General features: G+C 47.8%; 1 protein-coding gene across 3 annotated transcripts; it reads left to right on the top strand.

Annotated features, from left to right (window-relative positions):
• The first annotated feature begins 16676 nt into the window (after positions 1 to 16676).
• LOC123165224 (uncharacterized) lies at positions 16677 to 22863 on the top strand. Of its 3 annotated transcripts, XM_044582859.1 has the most exons (6): positions 16678 to 17082; positions 17874 to 17968; positions 18096 to 18437; positions 18534 to 19113; positions 19228 to 21205; positions 21318 to 22863. In XM_044582859.1, exons 1-6 carry the CDS (start codon positions 17061 to 17063, stop codon positions 22468 to 22470), a joined length of 4170 nt encoding a protein of 1389 aa, XP_044438794.1. In that variant the 5' UTR covers positions 16678 to 17060; the 3' UTR covers positions 22471 to 22863. The 3 variants fall into 3 exon arrangements, with proteins under 3 accessions (XP_044438792.1, XP_044438794.1, XP_044438793.1); XM_044582857.1 differs by having other exon boundaries at positions 16677 to 17082; positions 18534 to 21205; XM_044582858.1 differs by having other exon boundaries at positions 17163 to 17968; positions 18534 to 21205.
• Positions 22864 to 25702: the final 2839 nt, after the last annotated feature.

Genomic DNA, 25702 nt, shown 5'->3' with positions numbered 1-25702 from the left:
GCCTCTTACAAAATCTATCTTCCCTTCATGGTATATATTTGCAAACTCTATGCACTCCACAAAAGTTGGCATGCTTATAAGAATTTTTTATCATGACTAGTGCAATCATCATTAGTACTATGGATATTCAAAGAATTCATACTAACAACATTGTAATCATGCTCATCATTCAAAGATTGTGTGCCAAACATTTTATTGCATTCTTCTTCTAACACTTTGGCAAAATTATCGGAATCCTTATTTTCACGAAAGATATTAAAAAGATGAAGCATATGAGGCAAACTCAATTCCATTTTTTTGTAGTTTTCTTTTATAAACTAAACTAGTGATAAAACAAGAAACTAAAATATTCAATTGCATGATCTAAAGATATACCTTCAAGCACTAACCTCCCCGGCAACGGCGCCAGAAAAGAGCTTGATGTCTACTACGCAACCTTCTTCTTGTAGACTCGTGTTGGGCCTCCAAGCGCAGAGTTTTGTAGGACAGTAGCAAATTTCCCTCAAGTGGATGACCTAAGGTTTATCAATCCGTGGGAGGTGTAGGATGAAGATGGTCTCTCACAAACAACCCTGCAACCAAATAACAAAGAGTCTCTTGTGTCCCCAACACACCCAATACAATGGTAAATTGTATAGGTGCACTAGTTCGGCGAAGAGATGGTGATAAAAGTGCAATATGGATAGTAGATATAGGTTTTTGTAATATGAAAATATAAAATAGCAAGGTAACAAGTAACAAAAGTGAGCGAAAACGGTATTGCAATGCTTAGAAACAAGGCCTAGGGTTCATACTTTCACTAGTGCAAGTTCTCTCAACAATGATAACATAATTAGATCATACAACAATCCCTCAACGTGCAACAAAGAGTCACTCCAAAGTCACTAATAGCGGAGAACAAACAAAGAGATTATTGTAGGGTACGAAACCACCTCAAAGTTATTCTTTCTGATCGATCCATTGGGCTATTCCTATAAGTGTCACAAATAGCCCTAGAGTCCGTACTAAAATAACACCTTAAGATACACATCAACCAAAACCCTAATGTCACCTAGATACTCCAATGTCACCACAAGTATCCGCGGGTTTGACTATACGATATGCATCACACAATCTCAGATTCATCTATTCAAACCAACACAAAGAACTTTAAAGAGTGCCCCAAAGTTTCTACCGGAGAGTCAAGACGAAAATGTGTGCCAACCCCTATGCATAAGTTCACAAGGTCACAGAACCCGCAAGTTGATCACCAAAACATACATCAAGTAGATCACGTGAATATCCCATTGTCACCACAGATAAGCACATGCAAGACATACATCAAGTGTTCTCAAATCCTTAAAGACTCAATCTGATAAGATAACTTCAGAGGGAAAACTCAATCCATTACAAGAAGGTAGAGGGGGAGAAACATCATAAGATCCAACTATAATAGCAAAGCTCGTGGTACATCAAGATCGTGCCAAATCAAGAACACGAGAGAGAGATCAGACACATAGCTACTGGTTCATACCCTCAGCCCCTAGGGTGAACTACTCCCTCCTCATCATGGAGAACGTCGGGATGATGAAAATGGCCACCGGTGATGATTTCCCCCTCCGGCAGGGTGCCGGAACACGGTCCCGATTGGTTTTTGGTGGCTACAGAGGCTTGCGGTGGCAGAACTCCCGATCTAGGTTCTGTTCTGGAGGTTTGGGGATATATAAGAGGTGTTGGCGTCGAGAACAAGTCAGGGGAGTCCACGAGGGGCCCACAAGGTCGGGGGCGCGCCCTAGGAGGGGTGGGTCGCCCACCCTTGTGGTGGCCTCGGTACTCCTCTGGTGCATCTCCGGTACTCCGTGGGCTTCTTTTGGTCCAAAACAATCGTCGTAAAGTTTCAGGTCAATTGGACTCCGTTTGATATGCCTTTTCCGCGAAACTCAAGAACAAGGAAAAACAGAAAACTGGCACTGGGCTCTAGGTTAATAGGTTAGTCCCAAAAATCATATAAAATAGCATATTAATGCATATAAAACATCCAAGATTGATAATATAATAGCATGGAGCAATCAAAAATTATAAATACATTGGAGACATATCAGAGGAGTACCTGCATTTTCCGGCCATCCCTGTGCTCATATATTACAAAATCATACGGAGTAGAATCGAATTTTGTTTGGCATGCTATCCATTGTCAGCCTGTCCGATCACGTTCGATCACAGGGACCGTCCGACCAACATACGCCATGGAGGGTCTGCAGCCTTAGTGCTCGACCCTATAATTGATGGATATCACCTCACTAGAGTCCTCATGGACGGAGGTAGCAGCCTCAATCTGATGTACGAAGATACAGTGAGGAAAATGGGGATCGATCTGTCAAGGATCAAACCCAGTAATACCACCTTTAAGGGGGTCATTCCGAGAGTGGAGGCCTACTACATAGGCACTGTAACGCTTGAAGTAGTGTTCGGGTCTCTGGATAACTTTCGATGCGAGGACTTGATCTTCGACATCGCACCTTTTCGCAGTGGCTATCATGCCCTCCTCGGCCGAACAACCTTTACCAAATTCAATGCCGTCCCGCACTACGCGTACCTCAAGTTGAAGATGCCTAGTCCCTCAGGCTTCATAACTATCAACGGCAACACAGAGCACTCACTTCGAAAAAGAAGAGCATACTGCAGCCCTAGCGGTCGAAGACCACACCGGCCCATATAGGCCCGGATGCCGACCCGCCATAAAGGGCGGTGACAATAGCAAACGGGTTCAAACCTGTTCCCCGTCATGGGAGCCCGCATGCGTTCGCCGCAAATAGGGATACGAGCCCCACGGCACGCCCACTTTCTTCGCGCTCCACGTGCCTCGTAAGCACAACTTTGCACTCAAAATACCATGGGCAGCCGTGAGGCACACAATAACAAATCCGAAGTAAATGTTCGGTTAAACACAAACTTCGGAAGTACCTTGTCTTCGGACAACCCGGGGACCAATTCCGGACACCCCCAAGCAATAAAGCCTCATCGGCAGGGTCCTCACCCATCAAGGTTTTATTGAAGGTCCCAGCCCCCACCCACCAGAAGCAAAGGCGGAGACGTGCAGCAAGGCACAGTGAAGGCTTCAACTCACGCATCAAGGCCCCGCGTTAACCTTTACTCTGTAAATTTTCTTTTGCTTTTTTCTCTTACAAGTACTGCCTTCGTAGTTCGAATTGTACGGTCAGACGTCCCGAGCCTACAAGAAATAATAAAAATACCTTTTATGGTGTTCGGATATCCGCATCTTGCGATTTGACTATTCCTTTCCCGATTCTCCCCTCGCTCTTCGAACAGCTCAGCACAAAAACAATACCGGAGCTCCATTTCCTCTATCAACTCGGCACACCAAGTCTGACACCGCTTACCGCTGAGTGTTCGGTGTCCCGGATATTGCATTATATGCATCAAGTTCCGAACCATGTCTTAGGTCAATAGTTGGGTTGCCCAGCTCCTGTGTCTATCCCTTATGTTCCGCACGTTCGGCTAAGAGGGCAAAGGGAGAACCCATGCGATTGTACTTCTGGCTCGCCCGGTCAAGTACCTCATGAGGAGAACGATGAAAACTGATAGCGATCCGACAACGAGGCTTGACTCCAAAAATCGTTGGTGATTTCACCATGTAACACGAAGGGTTCGTCTTAGCATAAACCACGTGATCGGAAAGGGTACGCTTTTAGCCCCAAGTACATCACAATACACCGGGGGCTAGTCCTTAGTCCCCACCGGGAAGCTCCGATGGCTAAGTGAAAGCAGTAAAACCGAATAGTCCGATTGCCTAGTTTTGCTCATGCACTACCGCCTCCGGGTACCAAGACGTTGGCTACGGGTAACAGTGCGGAGACGAAAACACCCCTCTCAACATTCAACTGGGGGCCGAAGCCGATGAATGGTAGCTTTCAGATTTAACATATGTCCGAATAGCAGTCAAAATTAAAAAGAGGACAACATAAAACAAGTTTGGTGGACGCATTATAAAGCACAAGGTCCAGGTGATACAAAGCTTAATACAAATCACTAAAAAATTACATCTTTCGAACACTGGCCCTCTATTGCCCACGCGCCATTCATCACCTGTGCAAAGTACTGCTCAGGGTGGCGATGCTACTTTCCCTTGGGCGGAGGACCGGTGGCCATTTCCATTGGGTTAATGCTCGGCCAATGTACCATGGTCTTCGCGAATGCAGGCCTCGCCCCCTCAAGGAATGCCGACCGCTTCCCAGCGTAAATCCGGAGCGGTGCCTCCCGCAGCTTCTGCACTAGGCCGAAGTAGGTGTCCAGAAGGGGCGCAGTAGGCCATAGACAGACACAGAGGTCCTTCAAGGCTAGCTCGTACATCCGATGCGTCTCCATCAGCTGCTTCATTTGATAGCTGAGGAAGGGCGGATGCTCGGAATCCGATGCATCTCCATCAGCTACAGAATGAGTCATGGACTAATTGGTCCTCGGGGCGACAGCCCATTGTACATGGGCCAGACTGGTGGAGCCGTATAATGACAGGAGATCTGAGAAGCCGTGGTGTGCCCTCCCAGTCAAGAAGGCGCGGGATCTCTTTAACCCCTTATTGTAATCTATCTTCGGTAACCCTAACCCTACCGCTGTCTATATAAACCAGTTTTAGTCTTTAGGGCTAGAGCTACATTCATCACCTCATCGCCTTAGGGTTTAGCTCATGCTGATCTTGAGGTAGATCTACTCTGTAAACCATATCATACATCCAATACAATCAAGCAGGACGTTGGGTTTTACCTCTTCGAGAGGGCCCGAACCTGGGTAAACACTGTGTTCGTCATCCCTTGTTCCTCATTGATCCTAGATCCACAGCTCAAGACCCCCTACCCCGAGGTCTCCCGGTTTTGACACCGACATTGTGCAATCCCCATGCCTTCTGCATCGCTCGTTCAAGCGCATACCTGTTTAGGTGACGTGGAGAGAAAGATTTCCCCACAACCGACCACTTGGGAACCCTTGTTTGAGAAGGGCCTCAAGCTTCTCGACGGCATCCTGGAGCTCCACTTGGACTTCGGTTACCCGAGCCTCATGCTGCTCCGCAACAAGCTTGGCCTGCTCAAGCTCGGCCATCGCCTTCTCAGTGGCCGTCTTCTTCTCGGCCGCCCTGGCCTCGGCTTTCTTCAGGGCCTCCCTCAAGCCCTCGAACTCAGCAGCAACAGCTGCAAGATCATCAAGATAAAGGATTAGTAAACAGTCCGGCCCGTCAATATCCGGCAAGTACACATCTTCTCATAGGGCTTACCTTGCACCTCGTCAAGCCGTTTGTTGACAAGGTCAAGCTCCTGATAGGAAAGCTTGAGCTTCCAATCCATCTCCTCTAACGTCGCGGCATTAGAAGCCACAGCCATGGAAGACGCCTGCATCAGCAGAAGAAATGTCGACATCATTAATCGGCCTACCAAATTTGATCCTCCGCAATTTTACTTTGAAGCCCTTGCAGAGTCTCGGGGGCTGCTAGGTATACAACCTACCCAAACTAACTATTACAATCGCATTATGAGGAAAAAAATCATTACTTGACTTACCTCAAAGCCTGTCAGAAGACCTTGAACAACGTCGTTCAATCCGGATTGGACGGACCAAACACCCTGCATAACTGCACTCATAAGAGTGCGGTGTCCGTCAATGATGGTGGAGTTATCCATCAGCTCCTCCAGCACATCTACCCAGCCAGCCGCCGCCCGTGTCAAGGTGTTCGGCGCTGATGTCGCCCCCCGGGCCCCTTCCCCGCTGGGAGGAGCCTGTGCCATCGGAGGCCTTGGGGGCTTGGGAGTGGTCGACGGATGGGGTCCGGATGGTCCGGACTCCTTTCCGTGTCAGCCAGGAGGGATGCTCCCTCCTGGTATTCAGTGACTGAGGTGTTAACCTCGGCCATTATGGCGTCGGCCTCCCCCTCTGTGTTCGGAGGAGGAGTCCTTTAGGACAGCACCTCCTCGGTCTCTTCCGGGATCAGAGGAGGCGCGGAGTGCGCCATAGACCCATTGTCCGCCAGTTCGGCGGACGGAGATGTCCCCTCCGAAGTCTGCTCGGTGGGGCGTTCATGCGGGGAACTGCAATTCGGAGGGGTTAACCTTCAACTAAAACAAATTACTAAAAATAGAATAGCTAAAAATACCAACGCCTTACCTGCTGGCAGGGGGCTTGACCCTGGATCCCTTCTTCGGGAGCTCCTTGGACGACTCGAACTCCTTGTCAGAGCCCGAGCTGTCAGACAAAACCAGCTTAGGCCAGCATCGTCTCTTCTGGGCCGGAGAAGGTTGGACCTCCTCGACGTCCTCCGCCGCCGCCCTCTTCTTGGAGTGCGAGGAGGCGCTCTCCTCCTCGTCCTCATCCTTGCCCCATCCTGTACGGATGAGGCTGCAGCGTCTCCGGACCGGTTGCCCGGACGAACCCTACAGCGGAGGCCCTCCCTGGCCTCCTATACTTCTTTCTTCTTGCCCTTCTTGGAGGGCGCCTTGTAGGGCACCATGACCAGTAGCTTCTCCAGCTGCTCTAATCGGGGCCCTTTCGGCAGAGGCGCCCGTCTGCTGATCTTTTTGGCCTTGGCGAGGCAGCCCTGCAAAAACTCGCATACAAGGTTAGGCCGAATTAAACATGGTATGAATATCCAAACACTCCTTGAAGAAAAATGCCACTCACCTCCTTTGGGGGGTTCGCGGCGTCAAGGCCAATGTCCTTCCCCTCGACTGGCCACTCCTTCTGGGACTGGAATAATTGACCCCATATTTTGTCAGGGGTCGTGCCGTAGAGGTGTAGCACGGCGGCCGGATCCTCGGGCTCATGCTCCCACATAGGCTTGGCCCTCTCTTGGCAAGGGAGGAGCCGACGGTGGAGCATGATCTGGACCACATCAACCAACTTCACGCCGAGATCTCTATTATGTTGTCGATGCGCTTCTGCAACGACTTCGTGTGGGCGACACACCCCCAGTCCGGAGCCTTGGTGGTCTGGACCTAAATGCGGGGGTCACTCCCCATGTGGCCTCCCTCGCTCGCTGATGTAAAACCACTCCTTTTGCCACATCCAGACATTGTCGACGAAGTGGTCGTCCGGCTACTAGACCCATGTCAATTTACTAATCATGGCCCCTTCGTAGTCCGCATGCTCACCGCCAACCACCTTAGGCTTGACGTTGAACACCTTCAGCCACAAACCAAAGTGTGGCTGAAATCGAAGGAGTGCTTCACAGACAACAACCTCGAGATGTGGAGGAGGGAATTGGCAGCTAGATCGTGAAAATCTAGCCTGTAAAAGAACATCAACCCCCGCACGAAGGGGTGAAGGGGAAATTCTAGCCCTCTAAGAAAATGGGGAAGAAACACGACCCTCTTGCCCGGCTGGGGCGTGGGGATGACCTGGCCCTCTTCGGGGGCCCGATGAGCAACATTGGCCGGCAAATAGCAGGGCTTTTGCAGCTTCAAAATGTCCCCCTCGGTGACGCTGGAGGCCTCCCACTTCCCATTGGATTGGGATCCAGCCATGGTCGAACGAGGCAAAGAGGGATTCACTATGGAAGCACAGAGAAAGGGCGCTGGAGCTTTGGTGGTCTGCGTAAGCGGGAGGTGGAAGAGGATGTGAGATGCAGACTGTAGCAGCCCCCCTTTATAGGCCGATGACAGGCCTGGGGTTTCCTTTTTCCATGCCTTTGGCTTCTCCACTTCCCGATATGCTCGCGACGTTATGAGTGGGGAGGGGAATCGAAATCATTAACCATATCCCCCGAAAAGCAGGACACGATCTCCACCTCGAGGGGACGTGTCGAACATGGTGTCGGCCTCGAGCCGCGCTTCGAGAAATAGTAAGTACTCGACATTATGGCCGGAAGCGACCCTTCGTTGAAAGAGAAAAGATTGTCAGATGGAGGCATCATTTGCGCTTGAGTGTTATTTTTTATTATTACCTTCGGTGTTAAGCAAAACTGGCATTTCAGATTCCGGACATCGCCTGGTTCCGAACAGGGGAGAGACATACTAAAGAACTCGCCTCGCAAGCCGAATACTGGTCGGATGAATGGATATCGGATACAAGTCTTGGTGCTGGAGGCAAGTCCGGGGGCTACTGAATGAGTCATGGACTAAGTGGTCCTCGGGGCGATAGCCCATTGTACATGGGCCGGATTGGTGGAGCCGTATAATGACAGGAGATCTCAGAAGCCGTGGTATGCCCTCCAAGTCAAGAAGGCGCAGGATCTCTTTAAACCCTTATTGTAATTTATCTTCGGTAACCCTAACCCTACCGCTGTCTATATAAACTGGTTTTTAGTCTTTAGGGCTAGAGCTACATTCATCACCTCATCGCCTTAGGGTTTAGCTCATGCTGATCTTGAGGTAGATCTACTCTGTAAATCATATCATACATCCAATACAATCAAGCAGGACGTAGGGTTTTACCTCTTCGAGAGGGCCCGAACCTGGGTAAACACTGTGTTCGTCATCCCTTGTTCCTCATCGATCCTAGATCCACAGCTCGAGACCCCTACCCCGAGGTCTGCCGGTTTTGACACTACCATTGTGCAATCCCCATGCCTTCTGCATCGCTCGTTCAAGCACATACCTATTCAGGTGACGTGGAGAGAAAGATTTCCCCACAGCCGACCACTTGGGAACCCTTGTTTGAGTGGGATTCGGATCCACAAAGATAAGCCCCCTCTTCTCTTTCTTCGTTAGAATCAAGCTCCCCAATTTTGCCGAAAGGCTAGAAGCTGCCTCAGATGTTTTGCCGTCAGCCAGAGATGCCGTCGATCCCCAACTCGCTACTCCCACTCTGCCGGTCAGGGTAGCCACCTTCCTCGAGGCAACCTCACCTTTCTTTTTCCCCACGCTCCTCCATGGCCTTGCCACAGGAAGCAGATCTTGCGCCGATCGACCTGCTAGATGGCGTCGTCGCCATCGTCACAGGTCACCTAAAGAAGCACCACCCTCGCTTTAGGACCCTAGCAAGACGGCGGCCTTGTGATCTCCAGATCGCCTTTTTCGTCGCCTCCAGGGTTTCCTCCGCAAAACGAGGTGGACCCACCAACGAACGAGCGTATGTTTCGACTTTTTATATACTCCCTTCGTCCAGGTTTATTGGGCCCATGGGAGGAGGGAGCGTGTCCGCTCTTATTAGCCCCCCTGTTTACCTGACTGCCAAAAGTAAGTGCACTCCATTTCTTTCTCGATCTCCCAGGCTACGGTTCGTCTTACGGAGCACAATCAATTACCACCCATTGGCATGCAGAAACTGATGTACATTGAGCGTACTAGTACTTCTCCTAGTCTCTCAGCCAGCCAGTGCATGCACTTCTAATCATCTTTTCATTGGGCATGCATGCACCATGCAGTGACCGAGCGCGCGCGAGTTGGCGCCTTGTTCGAAAGCGGCAGGAAAACTAGCTGAGCCTAGGTTGCATGCGCGTGAAGCGGTTTGCTTTGGGCAGTGGTACCTCTGTTTTGGTCGGGGGGGCCTAATAAACCCGGACCGAGGGAGTATCTGTTATATAGCCCTACGTCGGCAAATTTAACAATTTTGACCTCGGGACGAAATCAATTCACAGAATGAACTGCCCGTGAAACTATTTCACGCCCCTGACCTTTTTGTGTGGCACCCGCCATGCCGGCGCCACACTCTACGGTGCAGCGCCTAGCTCGGGGCGTTGCACATCTGTCCACCATGGCAGGCCTGGGCCCCGCACCTAGCAGTGCAGCGCCTCCGAGCTAGGCGCCACACATGTAATGTGCAGCACCTAGCCCTCGGGCGCTGCACTGTGAGTTACATCCAGCCGCGGCGGCCCTCTCCTCCCCCACCCACCCCATTGCCACCAGTTACAGAAAAGAAGCTGCGGTGGCGGCCCTCTCCTCACCCGCTCTCAATCCCCTCTCCAAAATCCATCAGATCTGACGATTTTGTCCGTGGATTCCTTCACCAATCCATCCTAGAAGGTACCCTCCTCCGATCCCCTTCTTTCTATCCATATAATGTATGCTATTTTGAAGATTTTGAGGAACCCTTGTTTGATTTGATTAGATTTGAATGTTGCATGTATTATAATCTTACATGTACCTAATTTTGCAACCCTAGTTTAGTATATTTTATTGAAAAGATATGGTTTGGATACATAGGTTGACATGTTATTTTATATGGAAAAGAGATTTGTATTTAATCTTGCATGAAGTAGGCCTAGTTTAGTTTATTTGTGTTGAAATTATATTTGTATTGACAAGAATGCTTTGGATACATATGCTTTGAATTTTGCATCTAGTAGGCGTACTTTAGTTTATTTGTATTCAATAGATAATTGTGTTGACAAGAAAGCTTTTTTTCAAATTGTTAGGATGGTTTGACTTCTGGATGATCACTAGGACAAACAACACCGGTCGTATGCTATGTCAGTGGAGCAGCGGGTAATAATGAAAGTTGCCGGTGTTATGAATTTCGTGTTTATTTCAAACACAAATGCCCCATATGTAATTTTATGATTTTTTTGTTTGTAGGAGCTTGCACCTATGAAGCTTCGGTCTCACGGGGTCACCCTTGGGTGGATGCGCTATGATGAGCGGTACACACCGTATGTAAGGGAGACAGGACTTCTCCCTTTCATTCAGTTGGTCAGCCGGTCGACGCCACCCAACAATGCTGCAGCACTCACCGCGCTTATTGATCATTGGAGGCGGGAGACACACAGTTTCCATCTTCGGACCAGGGAGATGACCGTGACGCTCCAGGATATTGCTATGATCACCGGTCTTCCTATCGATGGGAATCCTCTATGTATGAGCACCGATTCTGATGGGTGGCGCGCGCAGATGCATGCCCTTATCGGTATGGTTCCTCCGGAGCCTCGGGAACTAGAAGCAGAAGACAAGAAGAAGGAAAGAGTCCCAGCCGGTGCTCCTTTCACGTGGATTACATTGCACTTTGGTACTTGCCCTGAGGATGCTAATGAGGACACGCTCAAGACAGATGCTCGTGTCTACATGTGGTACGTGATATCCAGGACTATGTTTGCTGATGGCACAGGCAAGAATGCTCCATGGATGTGGCTGAAGGCGTTGACAGTCTTCGATAGCAAATGGAGTTGGGGTTCGGCGACACTGGCTTACTTGTATCGATAGGTATGAAGTTGTTTCCTTTTCACTTCATTGAGACATTATCAATGCGATCTTGCTGTTAATTCAACCATGTTCTCTTTTATGTGCAGTTGGACGAAGCCTGTTGTAGGCAATCTGGAGGTATTGGTGGTTGTCTGCTCGCACTTTCCATATGGAGCTGGGAGCGTTTTCCGGTTGGACGACCGAAGACCGTGAAGTACGAGGATTGGGACGACAAAGACGACCCACTACGGCTCCCCACTTGGGCTCACAAGTGGGATGTGTTAAATGAGACGACGGATGGTCCCTCGGTCATGTACAAGTTGTACAAGAGCGAGCTGGACGCGATCACGCCTGAGCAGGTGAATCGACATTGCATAAGTGATTATCATGCTTCTATCGTAACTCGATATCAATTTTGCATTCTATCCCATTTTGCAGGTGGAACGGGAGCCGTATGGAAAAGGAGAGAGTTTTGGTAACCCTATAGAGTTCAGGCTGAATCCGATGTGCACTAGGGATAGGGATCTCTGACATATGCGGTGCTCACTGATATGCAACTGGGCGGTTGAGCTTCACCTGCCACATCGGGTGTTCCGCCAGTTTGGTTTGTTCCAGCCACACCCGTCGGAGTGGGAGGACACAGACAAGTTGCTACACGCGTAAGATATAATTTACCTTGAGCACTTAGCAGCTTCTCGGCGGTTTCGATGGTGCTAATATTCTGTTTCTAACTTGGAGGTTGGATAGGAAAAAGCAGCGGAAGATCAAGGATTGGGCCAAGCATCACAGGAAGTATGTTGTACAGTTCGCGCTTAGTGTGGAGCAAGCTAGGGCTAAAAAACGAGCCCAACTTCGTGAGCACTGCCCAATCGCGTTCAACAACTATCTCACATGGTTTCTTGCAAGTACCCGTGTGGAGGTATGGAAGCCAGCGTATGCTGAGGAGATTTTGGAAGATCCCACCGTTTTTGATGAGGTAGCCCAGCACCAGTACAACGCATTAGTCGGGAAAGGCAACTCAGTGATCCCTTCAGCTCCAATGATGAACTTTGTGGTATTTGCCCTTTTTGCTTTTCCATTCGCACTATTCACATCTTCGCTTGCCTAACACTTTAATACCGTTTCTGTTCATAGCGTGCTCAGATCAAGAAAGCAACTGATGAGACCGAGACTATTCTGGAAACAACCCCGGCTGGCAAAAGCGATGGGGAAGGTGCACTTTGAGCATTCATTAAGGTTCACATCTCCTTCAAACTAGCACTTAACATGTGTTGCTATGTTCGATGTCTCATTCACTTGTACATGTTGCAGCGCCAGGGCCAAAAGTTAAGGCGGCTATCAAACCTTTTCGGTTGTCGTGACCCCGAGTATGTATCACCAGAACGGTCTAGATCGGCGACACCATCAGATCCCACTTTGGGCCAGGGCCATGGTGATCCTTTGGAGGATGAGGATGTGGGTGTGGTCACCCAATAGGTATGGCATGAGCATATATCCAATTGTTGATGCATTGCTAACTATATCCTCACACACGGTCTTTCCATATCTTTTGTTGATGCATAGGTTGCTGATGATATGACCTTGGGGACGTACCAGGTTCGGTCTGCATACTAGTTAAAGCCTAGGAAGGGAATCAACAAGTACACACCTGAAGACTTCACCCAAAGAGGCAAAAGGACGGTCGGCACCTCGCGGATGGCGGGTTTGGATGACTATTTGGATGACGATGTGGATGACGTGGAGGAACCGGAGCCGGAGCCGGAGCGGGTTGCTCTTCCTAGGAAGGCGAAGAAGATAGCCAGCAAGAGGGGGGAGTAGCCAAAAAGCGCTCAAGAAACTAGTCATCGTCCTCTATTTGTAATGTTGAACTTGGAGTGGTGCTAGCTCTTAGTAAGGTGGAACTTATTATGTCGTTGAACTTGGAGTGGTGGTAGCTCTATGTTAAACTTGAAGTTGTGATAGCTCTTAGTAATGTGGAACTTGTTATGTCGTTGAACTTGGAATGGTGCTAGTAATGTTGAACTTGTTGTGTGTGATGCTCAAAATGCTTTCTTTTTTTATGTTAAAGATCCTTACTGTTTATTGTACGAAATGTTGAACCGTGCCTGAAAATGACCTAGTCTAAATGACAAAAAACACTAAGTGTTTGTGTGGCGCCTAGCTCGGAGGCGCCACACTGTACAGTGTAGCGCCTAGCTCGCGGGCGTTGCACTCTACAGTGTGGCGCCTCACAGCTAGGTGCCACACAAACACTTAGCGAATTTGTGGCCTGGGAAGAGTTGTCCAGAGAGCAACAGAAGGTAGCTCTATGTTACAGACCTGTGCAACGCCTAGCATGAAGGCGCCACACTGAGCAGTGCAATGCCCAGCTGGGCGTTGCACAGGTCTGTAACATAGCAAACCTTCTGCTGCTCTCTGGACAGCTCTTCCCAGGCGTGCAACGCCCAAGAGCTAGGCGTCACACGCAGCAGTGCAGCGCCTGGGCGTTGCACTGCTCAGTGTGGCGCCTCCAGGCTAGGCGTTGCACAGGTCTGTAACATAGCAAACCTTCTGTTGCTCTCTGGACAGCTCTTCCCAGGCGTGCAACGCCCAAGAGCTAGGCGTCACATGCAGCAGTGCAGCTCTACCACCACCACGGCCTCTTGTAAGTCCTAGTTGCCGACCTCTTTGTTGCCTAGATCCTCTTTGGCTAACACTTGGTTGGCTTGGCACTTGTTGGCTACCACTTGGTTGCCTTGGCACTTGTTGGCTACCACTAGGTTGGCTACCACGTGGTTGCCTTCGCACTTGTTGGCTACCTCTTGGTTGGCTTGGCACTTGTTGGCTACCACTTGGTTGGCTCCCTTGTGTAGCTTCTTGTTGGCTTGTGCTTGCATCATTTTTCTTGGCCCTTCTCCTTGGTTTCGTACATTTTCTTTTGTTGTGGCCATGACCTTTGCACTCCCCACAACGGGAGCTCCCATGAGGCTCTTGGAATTGGTCGTTGCCCGCTTCGCGGCGGCCACCATGGCCCCATCTGTCCATGTCGCCTCTAAGATGCTTTGTCTTACGTCTACCCCGTTTAACAACCTTCAACTCCGGATCTGGCCATAGTTGAACTCCATGATACTCTGGCCATTGTGATTGGTCAAAGTACGGGTGAAAGCGGGGAGCCCATGTTTTCTTGACCGTCATGATTGAGAACTCCGACTCCCTCACAGTGCGTGGGTGATTGATGTCCACATTCCTAACGCGACCGGCGTTATACAAGTATGAGCATGGGAGATGAAGTAACAATGGCCTCCCGCAAGTGCAATCACATTGTTAACGACACCTTGAAAGCCCGACCTCCATGTTGCCGGCCATCGTTTGTGGTTCCTCCTGGCTCTTTCACTTCGTACTTCCACTCTTCGTTGTCATATAATATAGCTTCTTCTGAGTCCGCCTTCCGTGATTGAAATACCAACCATTCATCAACCTTGGGTGGGAACTTGTACTTGTACTTGCGCGGGTTCTCACCCGCTATCTGTGCATCTGTTTCCATCGAGTACTTTACAAAGTACGCATTCATCTTGTCAAATGTGTATTGAACTATTGCCGTCACGGGTAATCCACGTGCACCTTTGAGCACCCTATTGAAGCATTCAGCCATATTGCTTGCCATTTGACCGTATCTCCGGCCATCTTCATCAAAAGCACGTGCCCACTTGTTCCGGTATTGAATGTGCCTATTGAGAAAGTCTTGACCCCCGGGATCAAGTTTCTTGTGTGCGAGCAATTTGTTGTACAAAGTGGCGAAGCGCTTGTCGGAGAAAGCGAGACAACAATCTTGAAGATCATCGGCCAACTCCTTAAGGCCACATGCCCTATAGAAGTTCGAACAAAAGTGCCTCATCCATCATCGATGGTGCAACGGAGCATGCTCGGGAATGTCAATCTCCACCGTGTTAAGAATTCCTGGATGCCGATCCGATATGACACAAATTTCCCTTTGAGCGGGTAACACCTTCATCCTCAAAAGATGCAGAAACCACTCCCAGTTGTCATTGTTCTCCACCTCAACCAAAGCAAATGTCAATGGCAACACCCGGTTATTGGCATCACTTGCTATCGCAACCAACAAGGTGCCCTTGTATTATCCGGTCAAGAACGTGCCATCAATGGCGATGACCGGCCTACAGTGTTCGAAAGCCCTCACGCATTGCTCGAACGCCCAAAATGCACGGCCAAATACTCAGACTTTCCTTCCTTCATGAACCGTTGTTTGGTGCCCATGAGGCTCGACCACATGAACCATGTCCGGGTTTGTCGCGGCCATGGCTAACAACAACCTAGGGATTCGGTTGTATGCTTCCTCCCAAGTACCATACAACATCTTAAATGCGGCTTGCTTCGCCTTCCATGCCTTGCCGTACTTCACCTTGTAATGAAAGATGGCTTTCACAAGGTCAATGGCATGTTGGACGCTCATTGTTGGAAGTGTGGATATTGAGTTGGAGAGCCTGTAAGCGATGAACTCGGACGTGAGTTATCTGTGGTCTTGGGACACAATCTTGCCATCCACCCTTTTGCCTCGGCACATGTGAGTTGGCACACAACTCACTACGTGCCAAGTGGGACCTCCTTTCCATGGTCTTGCACGCACAATCCACGGACATATTTCATCTTCACATGCACATGCAACCGTGTAGCGCACATTGACGTCCGAGTTCACCACCTTGTGTGGACGATAATGCGTAACCGAGTAGTTGTCGAGCCACATCTTCAATTCCAACAAGGTTTTGAACTTAGACCCTTTAGCAATCCGGTTCTTGTCGTCTCCCAAATCACAGTGAGAGCTTGGCCTAACCCCAAGCGATACACATTGGCCACCATCTACCACGGCTTCATCCGCGAGACTAACATCCTTGAACAATGTAGTCCGATGATCCCGACCGAATACCTTCTCAAAAGCTTCGGCATCCTTCACCGTGAACCCCTCCGCATCAACTTGTTCATCGGGACCATCGTCATCCGAGTCTGATGCATATGCACGGGAAAAAGGGATGGAATGGTCCATTGTCTCTTGCAAATGATATTTGTCGAGATCACCCACATTGTTCAAATTCTTCAAATTTGCAAGATTTGGGATAGGATTTGAGAGGGGGAGAGAGTAGGAGAGGGGCAAAGCTCGGGTTGGAGTGTGTGGGGTGGGGGGAGTGGGGGAGGGGGGTCAGCCAAGTGGCTGGATAAGTCACAGTGCAGCGCCTAAGCGCTAGGCGCTGCACTTTAAATATGTGGCGCTAGCTTAGAGGCGCTACACTGCTGGGTGCGGGCCCAGGGACTGCCACGATGGACTGGCGTGCAACGCCCCAGAGGTAAGCGCCGCACCATAGGGTGTGACGCCTGCGTGGCGGGCGCTACATAAAAAGGTCATCGGTGTGAAAGTTTCACGGGCAGTTCATTCTGTGAATTGATTTCGTCCGAAGGTTAAAATTGTCAAATTTGCCCCTACGTCCAGCTCCGGAAAGGCTTCAGGGGTAATCCGGTCCATCCAACCCGGATACGTATCCTTACCCACCAAACGAGAGGAAATCGAGTATTAATTGGACGGCCCTCCAAAATCACTGAAAAAATATTATGGTCTTCGTCTTCTCCTCCCACCCTCCGCAGGCGGCGAAGTAGAACAAGGAAAGGGTCCAATAGAAAAGTCTGGAGCAGCCGTGGCGACGGCCACGGCCAGGCCACTTTGGGCGCAGGCAAGGGCAGTCGGGAGTCACCGCCGATCGTTTCGTCGCGTGCCTGGCCAGGCAGGGTGAAAAGGATCGAAAAGTAGCGGGGAATTTCTTCCAGCCGCAGCTCACGCAAAGAATCCAGCCACCAAGGGAACGGAGCGAATGGGAAGGAAGGGTTTGGATTCTAGCTGAGCCCGGTGCGCGCACCCACGCACGCACACACGCGCAGGACGGAGAGCGGAGGCAGCCGGAGGCGGCGGTGCTGTGTTTGATGAGGAAGTCTGGAACAAAAGGTATACGCAACCCTAGATCTTAGAAATCTCATTAGTCTCTCTACCTGCTGGTTTGCTAGCTCCCCTGCCGCCCGGATCAGGTCGGTTTTACAGGTCAGCTTGGGTCTGGCGGCGGCCGCCGCCACGGTGACCACGCTGTTTCTCGCTGGTTCCGCCACGAGCTACGGATGGAGGACATGTTCTCGCCGTTCGGGTGGTAGATCTGCTTTGTCCGAGGATTTTGGACTTCTGGCAGCGCAGTTTGTCTCAGGTCAATCTGGGGCCTGTAGCTCTTGTTTATCCTTTCTGTGCATCTGGCAGCGACAGGTTCTCCTCGGAAATTCCTCATCTTTCAGATCTACCTGCTTGCTGTGGGTCTCTATGCGGCGGAGGAGGCCAATGACTCAAGGATGAAGGCAGTTGACTTGACTTGTGGTGGTCTTGTTCTGGTACCAAGGGTGTTAAGTCCTGGCAGGAGAAACCACATAGTTTAGCTTCTGGCGTGCTGTTGGTGCTGCAGGACAAATGTGCTTGTTTGTAGCCTGGTCGGAAGCTCAAAGTTTCTTATTTTGCCACTGAAAACTGACTCAGAAACTCAATGTTTTCCTTAATTTGGTGCTGATTTGGTTCAAGGAAGTGGCTGTTGATGGTTGCCAGGGGGGCAGTGGCATTGCTGAGGAATCCTCTTTTACTTTTTAACTCTTGCTTATGTGCATACTCTGTGGACTGTCACACTATTATTCTTCAAACAGTATCCTAAACATTGGTGGTATGGTGCTCAACAACAACCTTCTGTTGTTTTTGTTTTCCAGAGGGTATCGAGGGATCTATTGGATTTAAGCATGGGATTGATGTGAACCCATCTTCTGTTTCTACTCAAACAGGAGGAACGCGATCTGATTTGATGGTATGCACGTGATTTTCCAGCACTTTGCGCCGTGCTAAAAGCTTGCCATTGTCTTGAGTTTGCTATAAATATCTATGTTTTGCCTCATCTTTGATTTCTAACTTCTGCTGTTCGATTCTCTTGCCAGATTCGAGTGTGCAGTTGTACTAGAAGGTCCTCGTCACTTCATAATCCTAATACCAGAAATATTATGATGACCTGCAAAAGCTGTGGTGGCAAATCAACAGTGGACAGAGGTGGGCCATCGTGTAGCAGCAACCTTAACACCAGCGGCTTGGAGCTCCCCAGACCTATAGATCCTGAGGTGAGATGGAAGACTGTAAACAGAAGGCAAAGAGCTGCAAGGAGAGCAAGGACCTTTTCTGGAGGAGACAGATTGAAGGATGAAATTAGATCTTTCTATGCATGTGGCAATCCCACGAGCCTAGAAGTGGCTCAAGAAGAGGATTCAGCCTCTGAATCTGAGAAGGTATTTATTTCCTCCTTGAGAATACGGTGAAATGAGAGTCAATTGCCCCATTTAATGAATATCAGTATTCTTGACTATTTAATTATCCGTCTGCAGCTTGGGGTATCTATTCTTGGTCGGCGCTTTGGTGATCCCATGGAAAATGTTCCAATAAAAAAGAGAAGAGTTCATATGGATTGTTCTCCATCACCTCCATCCACCCCACTGCTAGTGGATCCTTATGAAAAAATACCGAGCAGATCTGGTGGAGGCATTTCATCATATGGCAAGCACCGCAAGGTTAAAACACTAGGAGGCAAGCACATGGAAGAAAAGAGAGGACCTCTTGAAGCTGCTGATTTTTCCGGTATATCAATACTGGCTGCTGCTGCCTGTGAAAGTGAGATGGATGTTGCTAAGTTAAATGGTGAATGCTCGAAGTCAGCCCGCTCTCTTGATGAAAGAAAGCCAGAAATTATCTCTGGCAGTTCACTGTTGGATCCTCTACATGAAATTAAGGGGGATAAGCTAAATATCCCAGACAGGACCCTGAAATTATCTGAAACTGCTCCTGACATGAGGCCTTTGTTTCCCACTACATTAAATAGCTCTGAGTCTGCTCCTGACATGAAGCCCTTGTTCCCCACAACATTAAATGGTCCAGAGAATCTTGTTGGATCTGCAGCTGCTCTGGAGGGTAATACTGCACTTTATTCTTTGTTGAGCAATGCAAACAAAACCGATATTTTTTCATCTGTTTCTGATGCTAAATCTTCGGATGTTACCATGTCAACTAACTCAAGCAATCCAGGCAAATCAGTAGGCTGCTTTGGAGATACAGTTGTGCACACCAAGCATTCCAATGCGGCTCATGATTCTAGACTGCACTGGGATCTTAACATTGCGATGGAGGCGTGGGACACCCATTGTGGTGATGATGATAATCATGATATGGTTGGTCCTGATCCTGTAGCTTCTGTAAGTGATTGTAATGATGCTCAAAAGGAGATGAACAAATCACAGGTGTGTCGGGATCTTTCTCAGTCAACAGTTGCTGAGGTCATACTTCGTCATTCTGTTGATAAAATTCACGTGGCTGATGCAGCGAAAGATGGTAACACAAAGGGTGAAACTGATTTCCCAGGTGATGGTTCATTTCATCCTTTGTGCAGTCGGTCTCCCCTGAAAGTTCAGCTATTGGAATCCGAATGTTTAGATGGAAATGATTCCTCTGCCGAAACAAACAATTTGCTTGATCTGCAGAAGAGTAGTTATGTTTCTAATGTGGCATTGCATATCGGATCTAATCCAGACTTGAGTTCTCTGTCTCTTACTAAGGAACATTTCGCTTTTGCTGCAAATGTGGAGAAACTTGACGTGTCACACACTTCACCCCTTGATTGTGAAGGTTTGTCTCACTTGATTTCTGAGGATGCTCATGCTGGAGGTAGTTCAATTCAAACAAGTGTTCTGGGCTCCAGAGTGAAGCCTATGACAAGCAGATTAGTTTCTGAGGAAAGCACAAATATTGCAACAGTTTCCAGTAAAAGTTTTACTGACGCTGGGTGGAGCGATGATAAACTTGGGCAAGCTTCACTACAGAGCATATCTGAATTTAAAAACCATGAACTTTTGGATGTTGATTCAGGAACTAGTAAAATTGATCAGTCCGTCAATGAGAAGGCTGAACATGACACTGACGTATTGTGCGTTGACAAGAAAGCTGCAGATGCAGACAATGATTCAGACCTCCCTGATTCTCATCCAGAGGATAACCTACACACTTCTGATTGCGTCATGTCCTATGCGCATATAGAGGGTGGTGTGGATGCAACAATCGATTACAGAAATCGTTTACTTGCTTGTGCCAACGCTACCAGTGCAGAAACATGTTACATCACCAGTGATATTCATGCTCATGGTCTCAATTCAGAGTGCACTAAACAAGCAGATACTGACATGGACAATATTGTGGATTCAAAATCTAGAGCACAAAGCCAACCAAGTGGTTACAAACATGATCTTCAGAAGGTCACATCAAATAATTGCCTTGAACACTGCTATCGGACAGACACGTCTCGTTTTAGCAAAGATCTTTCTGTGACCGGAAAAGTTGACGTCGAGGAAGATGATTCTCAGTATGAGGATGGGGAACTTAGGGAATCTGGTGACCGTTATTGGGCCGATGACATTTATGAAGAAGTTAAATGTGCTAATTATCAGGTATCAGATTACAAGGATGAAAAAGCTGCCCCAGACATTCATCATGTACCTGTTGGCTCTGTTTCAAACAATATGGTTATGCCAGTTGCTAATTACAATGGAACATTATCCAGGAAGGAAGATTGTGATGTTTCACCCGTCTCATCGAAGCGCTCATGGTCAAGTAACTGCTTGGATGGTGGATCTGGAATGATGTGTGCTGCAAGTGCTCGGAGCATTCATGTGAATATGAAAAATGAGACTCGAATGTATGACAACCTAGACCTTACAATAGCTCGATCTGCTGGGACCGTTAGCCAGTCTGAAAGGGGTGGTGATGGTTTAGGTGAGGATCCATTGAATATCAGATCAAAGCCCGTGGGATGGGATATGTTGCCTGAAGATCAGAGGCACTCTCGAGATTCAAGAGACAGAGTTGATTCTTCTAACCTGTGTGTTTTAGGTACATTAGAGGCAGCTGAAGCCTGTGAATCATTTCGACCAATGGGATTACCAAATAGAGACGTGCAATCACGACTTGATCGGCCTAGATCATTTGACAGACCCCACAGAAATGAGCACTGCAGGTAAATTTGAGTTAATATGTGTTTAGCTGTCATCTTAGACATAATTAAATCCTTGTTTGTGCAGTATCGTAATCCTAGTGACTAATGCCGCATACTCTCTTCTTTAATCCAGATCTGATGATGGCTATGGTTCTGGCTCAAAAGCTGAAAGGTCTGTTGATAGGCCACATGGCAGGGGCGGAGCATCTCGGCATATTCAAGCAAACATCCGAGGGGAGCAGTGGGCTGAAAATTCAAATAGTTCTCGTTCTTCCCAGCGAAGATCACCTGATTATAATAATTATGGCCCAGCTGGTCCAAGAAATGCTGCTGAAGCTGCTGTTGCAAAGATGGAGAGCAGTGGCTTTGTTGTTGCAGCTGATGGCACTTTGGTAAGAGCTGTTGATGCAGCAAATACAAGTACCATGTCCAGAAGGATGAGAAACAAAAGTAGCTTCTACCACCCTTTGTCTAGACGGTGTTCCCCAGTTGACAGAGATGGAAGTCGTGGGTTGTCCAGAGAACCTGCACATGCTAGGGAAGCACCTCCAGAACGATGCTTTGGTGCTAGTGGCAACCGGTCTGGTCGATATGGTCCTCAGATGGATAAAGATCATGCCATTGATGAAAATTTGAGTTCAGTTCATAGCTCACTGTCTAATAGACAACGGAGGTTCCCAGCGCATAGAGCCTCACTCGACCTGTCACGTGCTCACAGCAGATCTCCTTCAGGATCTAGATCTCGATCACCACATGCTTGGACATCCAACGGAGGCTCAAGTATACGGAGGCATAGTAGATCTCCTAATTACATGACTGAAGTTAGAATTGGTAGAATGACTTCACCTCAAAGACAACATCGATTCAATGATCGAGTTATGCGTGGTAGTCCATCAAGAAATTCCACTTACTCTCAACATGATTCAACATGGGTTGAAGGAAGGAGCTGCTCAACACTAGATATTTCTTATCACAAGAAACGGTATTCTCGGAGGAGCCCACCTCTGAGAACCACCTCAAGAAATGACATGTTCGATTTAATGGATTCCCAAGGACGGTCAGGATCTCGAGAATTCCACCGCCCAACACGTGACTTCAAAAGGGGAAATAAGCATGATGGGAATGGTGATGATAAAAGATGTAATGATAGATATGGAACTGTCAAACCATATGAACATAATGGTGCTGTGAAGCAGTTCAGGAATCATGCTGGAGATAAACTTCATCCACACACTTCTGCACCCAGATCACCTGAACCGCAAAGAGGAAGCCCTCGGCGATTTTGACGAGGACTTTCAGAGGAAGCTGGTTGTGTATTTGCCTTGTTTTGGAACTAAAGCAGATAAGAATCCTTGAGTTTTGATTGAACTGGAAGGGACCGTACTGCAAATCCATGATATGAGTCATTACTATTTGCCAAAGGGATGTCTGTTCAAGCCACATAACAGCTGAAATTATGCACCTCACGGAGTGAAATGCAGATTAACTTCACAATTTTCCAGTTTTCCCTTGTAAATATTTATATCAGTAGTAGGACCACAGTTTCATGTTTCAGCCTTTTGGCATTTTTTTTTTGATATTTTTTTCTCACTTTGCAATCTTATTTAATGGGCATTATCCCTGTATGAGATTCACTTAAACAGGTTCAATCAATTGAAGCATCCTGCATCCTGGCATCACTTCTGTCATTTTGCATCACGGAACTGTCAGTTCTCTAAGTTGTACGTGTGACTGGAGGTTGTATTCGTTTGACACATATTTGGCCACCAGAACAAGTTCTGGATATTTCTTCTTCAGGAACACTGACACATATTTGGCCACCAGAACAAGTTCTGGATATTTCTTCTTCAGGAACACCACATGTTAAGTACAAACTGTGGTAGATGGACAACTCACATCTCACGATTGCCATCCGTCAAGAGTGCCATGCACAGTTAGTTCACGAGCTAATTTCAAACCCCAAATGCTTAATAGCTGCACTATTAATTCAAACCCCAAATGCTTAATAACTGCACTATTTTGTTGAAACGAGCGCACCCTCACGTACGTTGCTGTCCAATGTCGTACATGTGACTGGTAGGAACCGCGTGGTACTAGTGTTCGTAGTGCACAAGGTTAGGGGTAAGGATTAACTACATGCATGTGCTTTTTTGAAAAGCTACAACTTTTTAAACGGTTATGGAACAAAGATCCGTTTTCATTGTTAGGTTTCTCGCGACGAGCTCTTTAAAATTAAATCCCATATGAACATGTTTTAATGATTTTTTCAAAAGCAACTTTGGCTCTAGATTAGTCAACTTTAGTGCTAAATAGAAGCAACTTTCTTGCATCATATGTACTAGTGAATTTATCTAGCAAGTATATCGTAGACGACATGGAGACCATGACACAAATTTTCACCATATATAGGCAACTAAGTATCATTGTAGGCAACTTTGGCATTATATTGAGGCAACTTTCAGCACTAAATGAGGAAACTCCCGGTACGAAGGTGCATACAACATACATTACGCGTATGTGATCCTATTATCGCCTATCCATGTTTTGTAAAAAGCATATTTCTCCTGATTGTCTACCATAATTAAGAAGTTGCCTATAACATCACTGGTAGGCAACTAAGCATCACCGGTAGGCAATCTCATAGTGTTTGTAGATAGCATAGAAAAACAAGGATAAGCAACTTCATAATATTGTAGATAACTAATTCACAAAGTTAGGTAACTGAGCAGCAATGATAGGCAACTAATTACCAATGGCAGACAACTAGGCATCAATGGTGGGCAATTTCATAGAATTTGTAGACAACTAAGCATCAACCGCAGGCAACTAACCATCATCGATAAGCAAGTTGGGATAATGTTAGCAAAATTCACAGGTACACATAGTGCAGTGAAATTGCTTATATGAGTACTAAAGGCACCTCATGTTTTGTGTGATTTTCCTATTTCATACAAACCAACCTAATTGGTAGTTGTACTAGGCCAAAAAGAAGAAGTTGCTTCTCTATATCATTAAAGTTGCCTCCATTGCACCCAAAGTTGCTCACGTTTTTTATGAAACCTATCTATATGAGATCTAGTTTTGAAGAATTCGTCGTAAGAAACCCAACAATGAAAACGAATCTGAATTCTGACGCTCGAACCAAAAGTTACGACTTTTAATTTTTTATTAAATGGAAAATAAATGCACGTGGGACAAAGATCTTGGTTGATTATATGATAGCGTACGTAGACACACAGAAGGTGGTGGGAGGGGGGGGGGCAGGTGGCTTCCTATTTTTGTGCCATCTTTAGGACCTGGTTGTCTCTTTTCAAAAAGGGGGCCTGCTCGATCAAACGAACGAGCGCGCATGCGCTCCCTAGCCACGTCCATAAAACACCTAGCAGCGCTAGATCATAATAACTTGATCTAATAGCTTTCTTCAGTACTGTTGAATCTGTCTCCTGAATCATGTGTTTACACCCCATTGATGAGGAGATTTGCTGAGACCATTTAATCTCCTGTCCTCGATTGTAAGACTTCTTTCAAGTGATACTCTTATTTCATCCTAGTACCCCCTCCGTAACATAATATAAGACGTTTTCTGACACTATGCCATAGTGTCAAGAAACATCTTATATTATCTTATGGAGGGAGTATTATTTTTTATATAGAAATTTGCTTTAATAGTTTTCTTGCTTGACAGAAATCGGAATTGCACCTGGTTTCTTACCCGTACTCCCCACTTTTTTTATCTAGGGACAAGGTTTGGACCCGGCAACTAGACACCCATGTGTCTGGGCTGTTTGATACCCCTCAAACCAAGCATATATGTGGGGAAGATTTGAGACCGTTCGGATGTGGACGCCACGTTGGACACGACACACTAGAACCACCCCAACTGTCATCAAATTTGGCAAAATCGCTCCCTCTCCCACGCAAGTCCTCCATTTTGCGTTCACATCGTAACCCTCCCTCATCCAAGCCATCAACGCTTGCTTCGCCTTGCGAACGCCGCCATGGACACCAGGTCAGTGTTGTTCGTGGGTGTCTCCACCGTTCCAGTGGCCAACACAGAGAGCATTGGCCGCAAGGATTGACAAGTTCAGTAGCGCGACTACTGCCATGGACACTGGATCAGTGTAGTCCTTGGGTGTCTCCACCATTCTGGTGGCCAACGCGGAGAGCTTCACCCAAAATGATCGACATGTTTGGTAGCGTGTCCGTGGGAAGGACGAGATGGTTGAGAAGACCGGTTGCGGCGAAGGAGATCATCGACGTGGAGTCTGCTTCAATGGCATCCACCACAGTCGCGCCCTTGGCTATGCCCATGTTCAATGGTGTTCCAACTTCGCATTGGCCGGGCATCCCAGATGCATTCACGCAAGACCCGAACGCCTTCCTGAACAAGATGTATGAGTCGTCGCAGCTTCAACGGTCATGGACGACATCTGGAATTCCGCCGGTGGACATGCCCACAAATTGTTCGAGGATATTTCTCAACCAAATTTCACTTAACTTGTATCAAAATATCCTTAA

The sequence above is a fragment of the Triticum aestivum genome, chromosome 7D, assembly GCF_018294505.1.
Source record: "Triticum aestivum cultivar Chinese Spring chromosome 7D, IWGSC CS RefSeq v2.1, whole genome shotgun sequence".
NCBI lineage: Eukaryota > Viridiplantae > Streptophyta > Magnoliopsida > Poales > Poaceae > Triticum > Triticum aestivum.
The sequence above is the reverse complement of the archived record's forward strand: the minus strand, read 5'-3'. Positions and strand labels throughout refer to the sequence as shown.

What these genes read in the sequence shown, in the direction of transcription:
- LOC123165224 (XM_044582857.1), top strand. Translation starts at nt 17,061, where the DNA reads ATGAGGAAGTCTGGAACAAAAG. An exon ending in GAGGAAGTCTGGAACAAAAG is followed by an intron (nt 17,083 to 17,873) that starts GTATACGCAACC and finishes TTTGTTTTCCAG; the next exon opens with AGGGTATCGAGGGATCTATT. An exon ending in GAACGCGATCTGATTTGATG is followed by an intron (nt 17,969 to 18,095) that starts GTATGCACGTGA and finishes TTCTCTTGCCAG; the next exon opens with ATTCGAGTGTGCAGTTGTAC.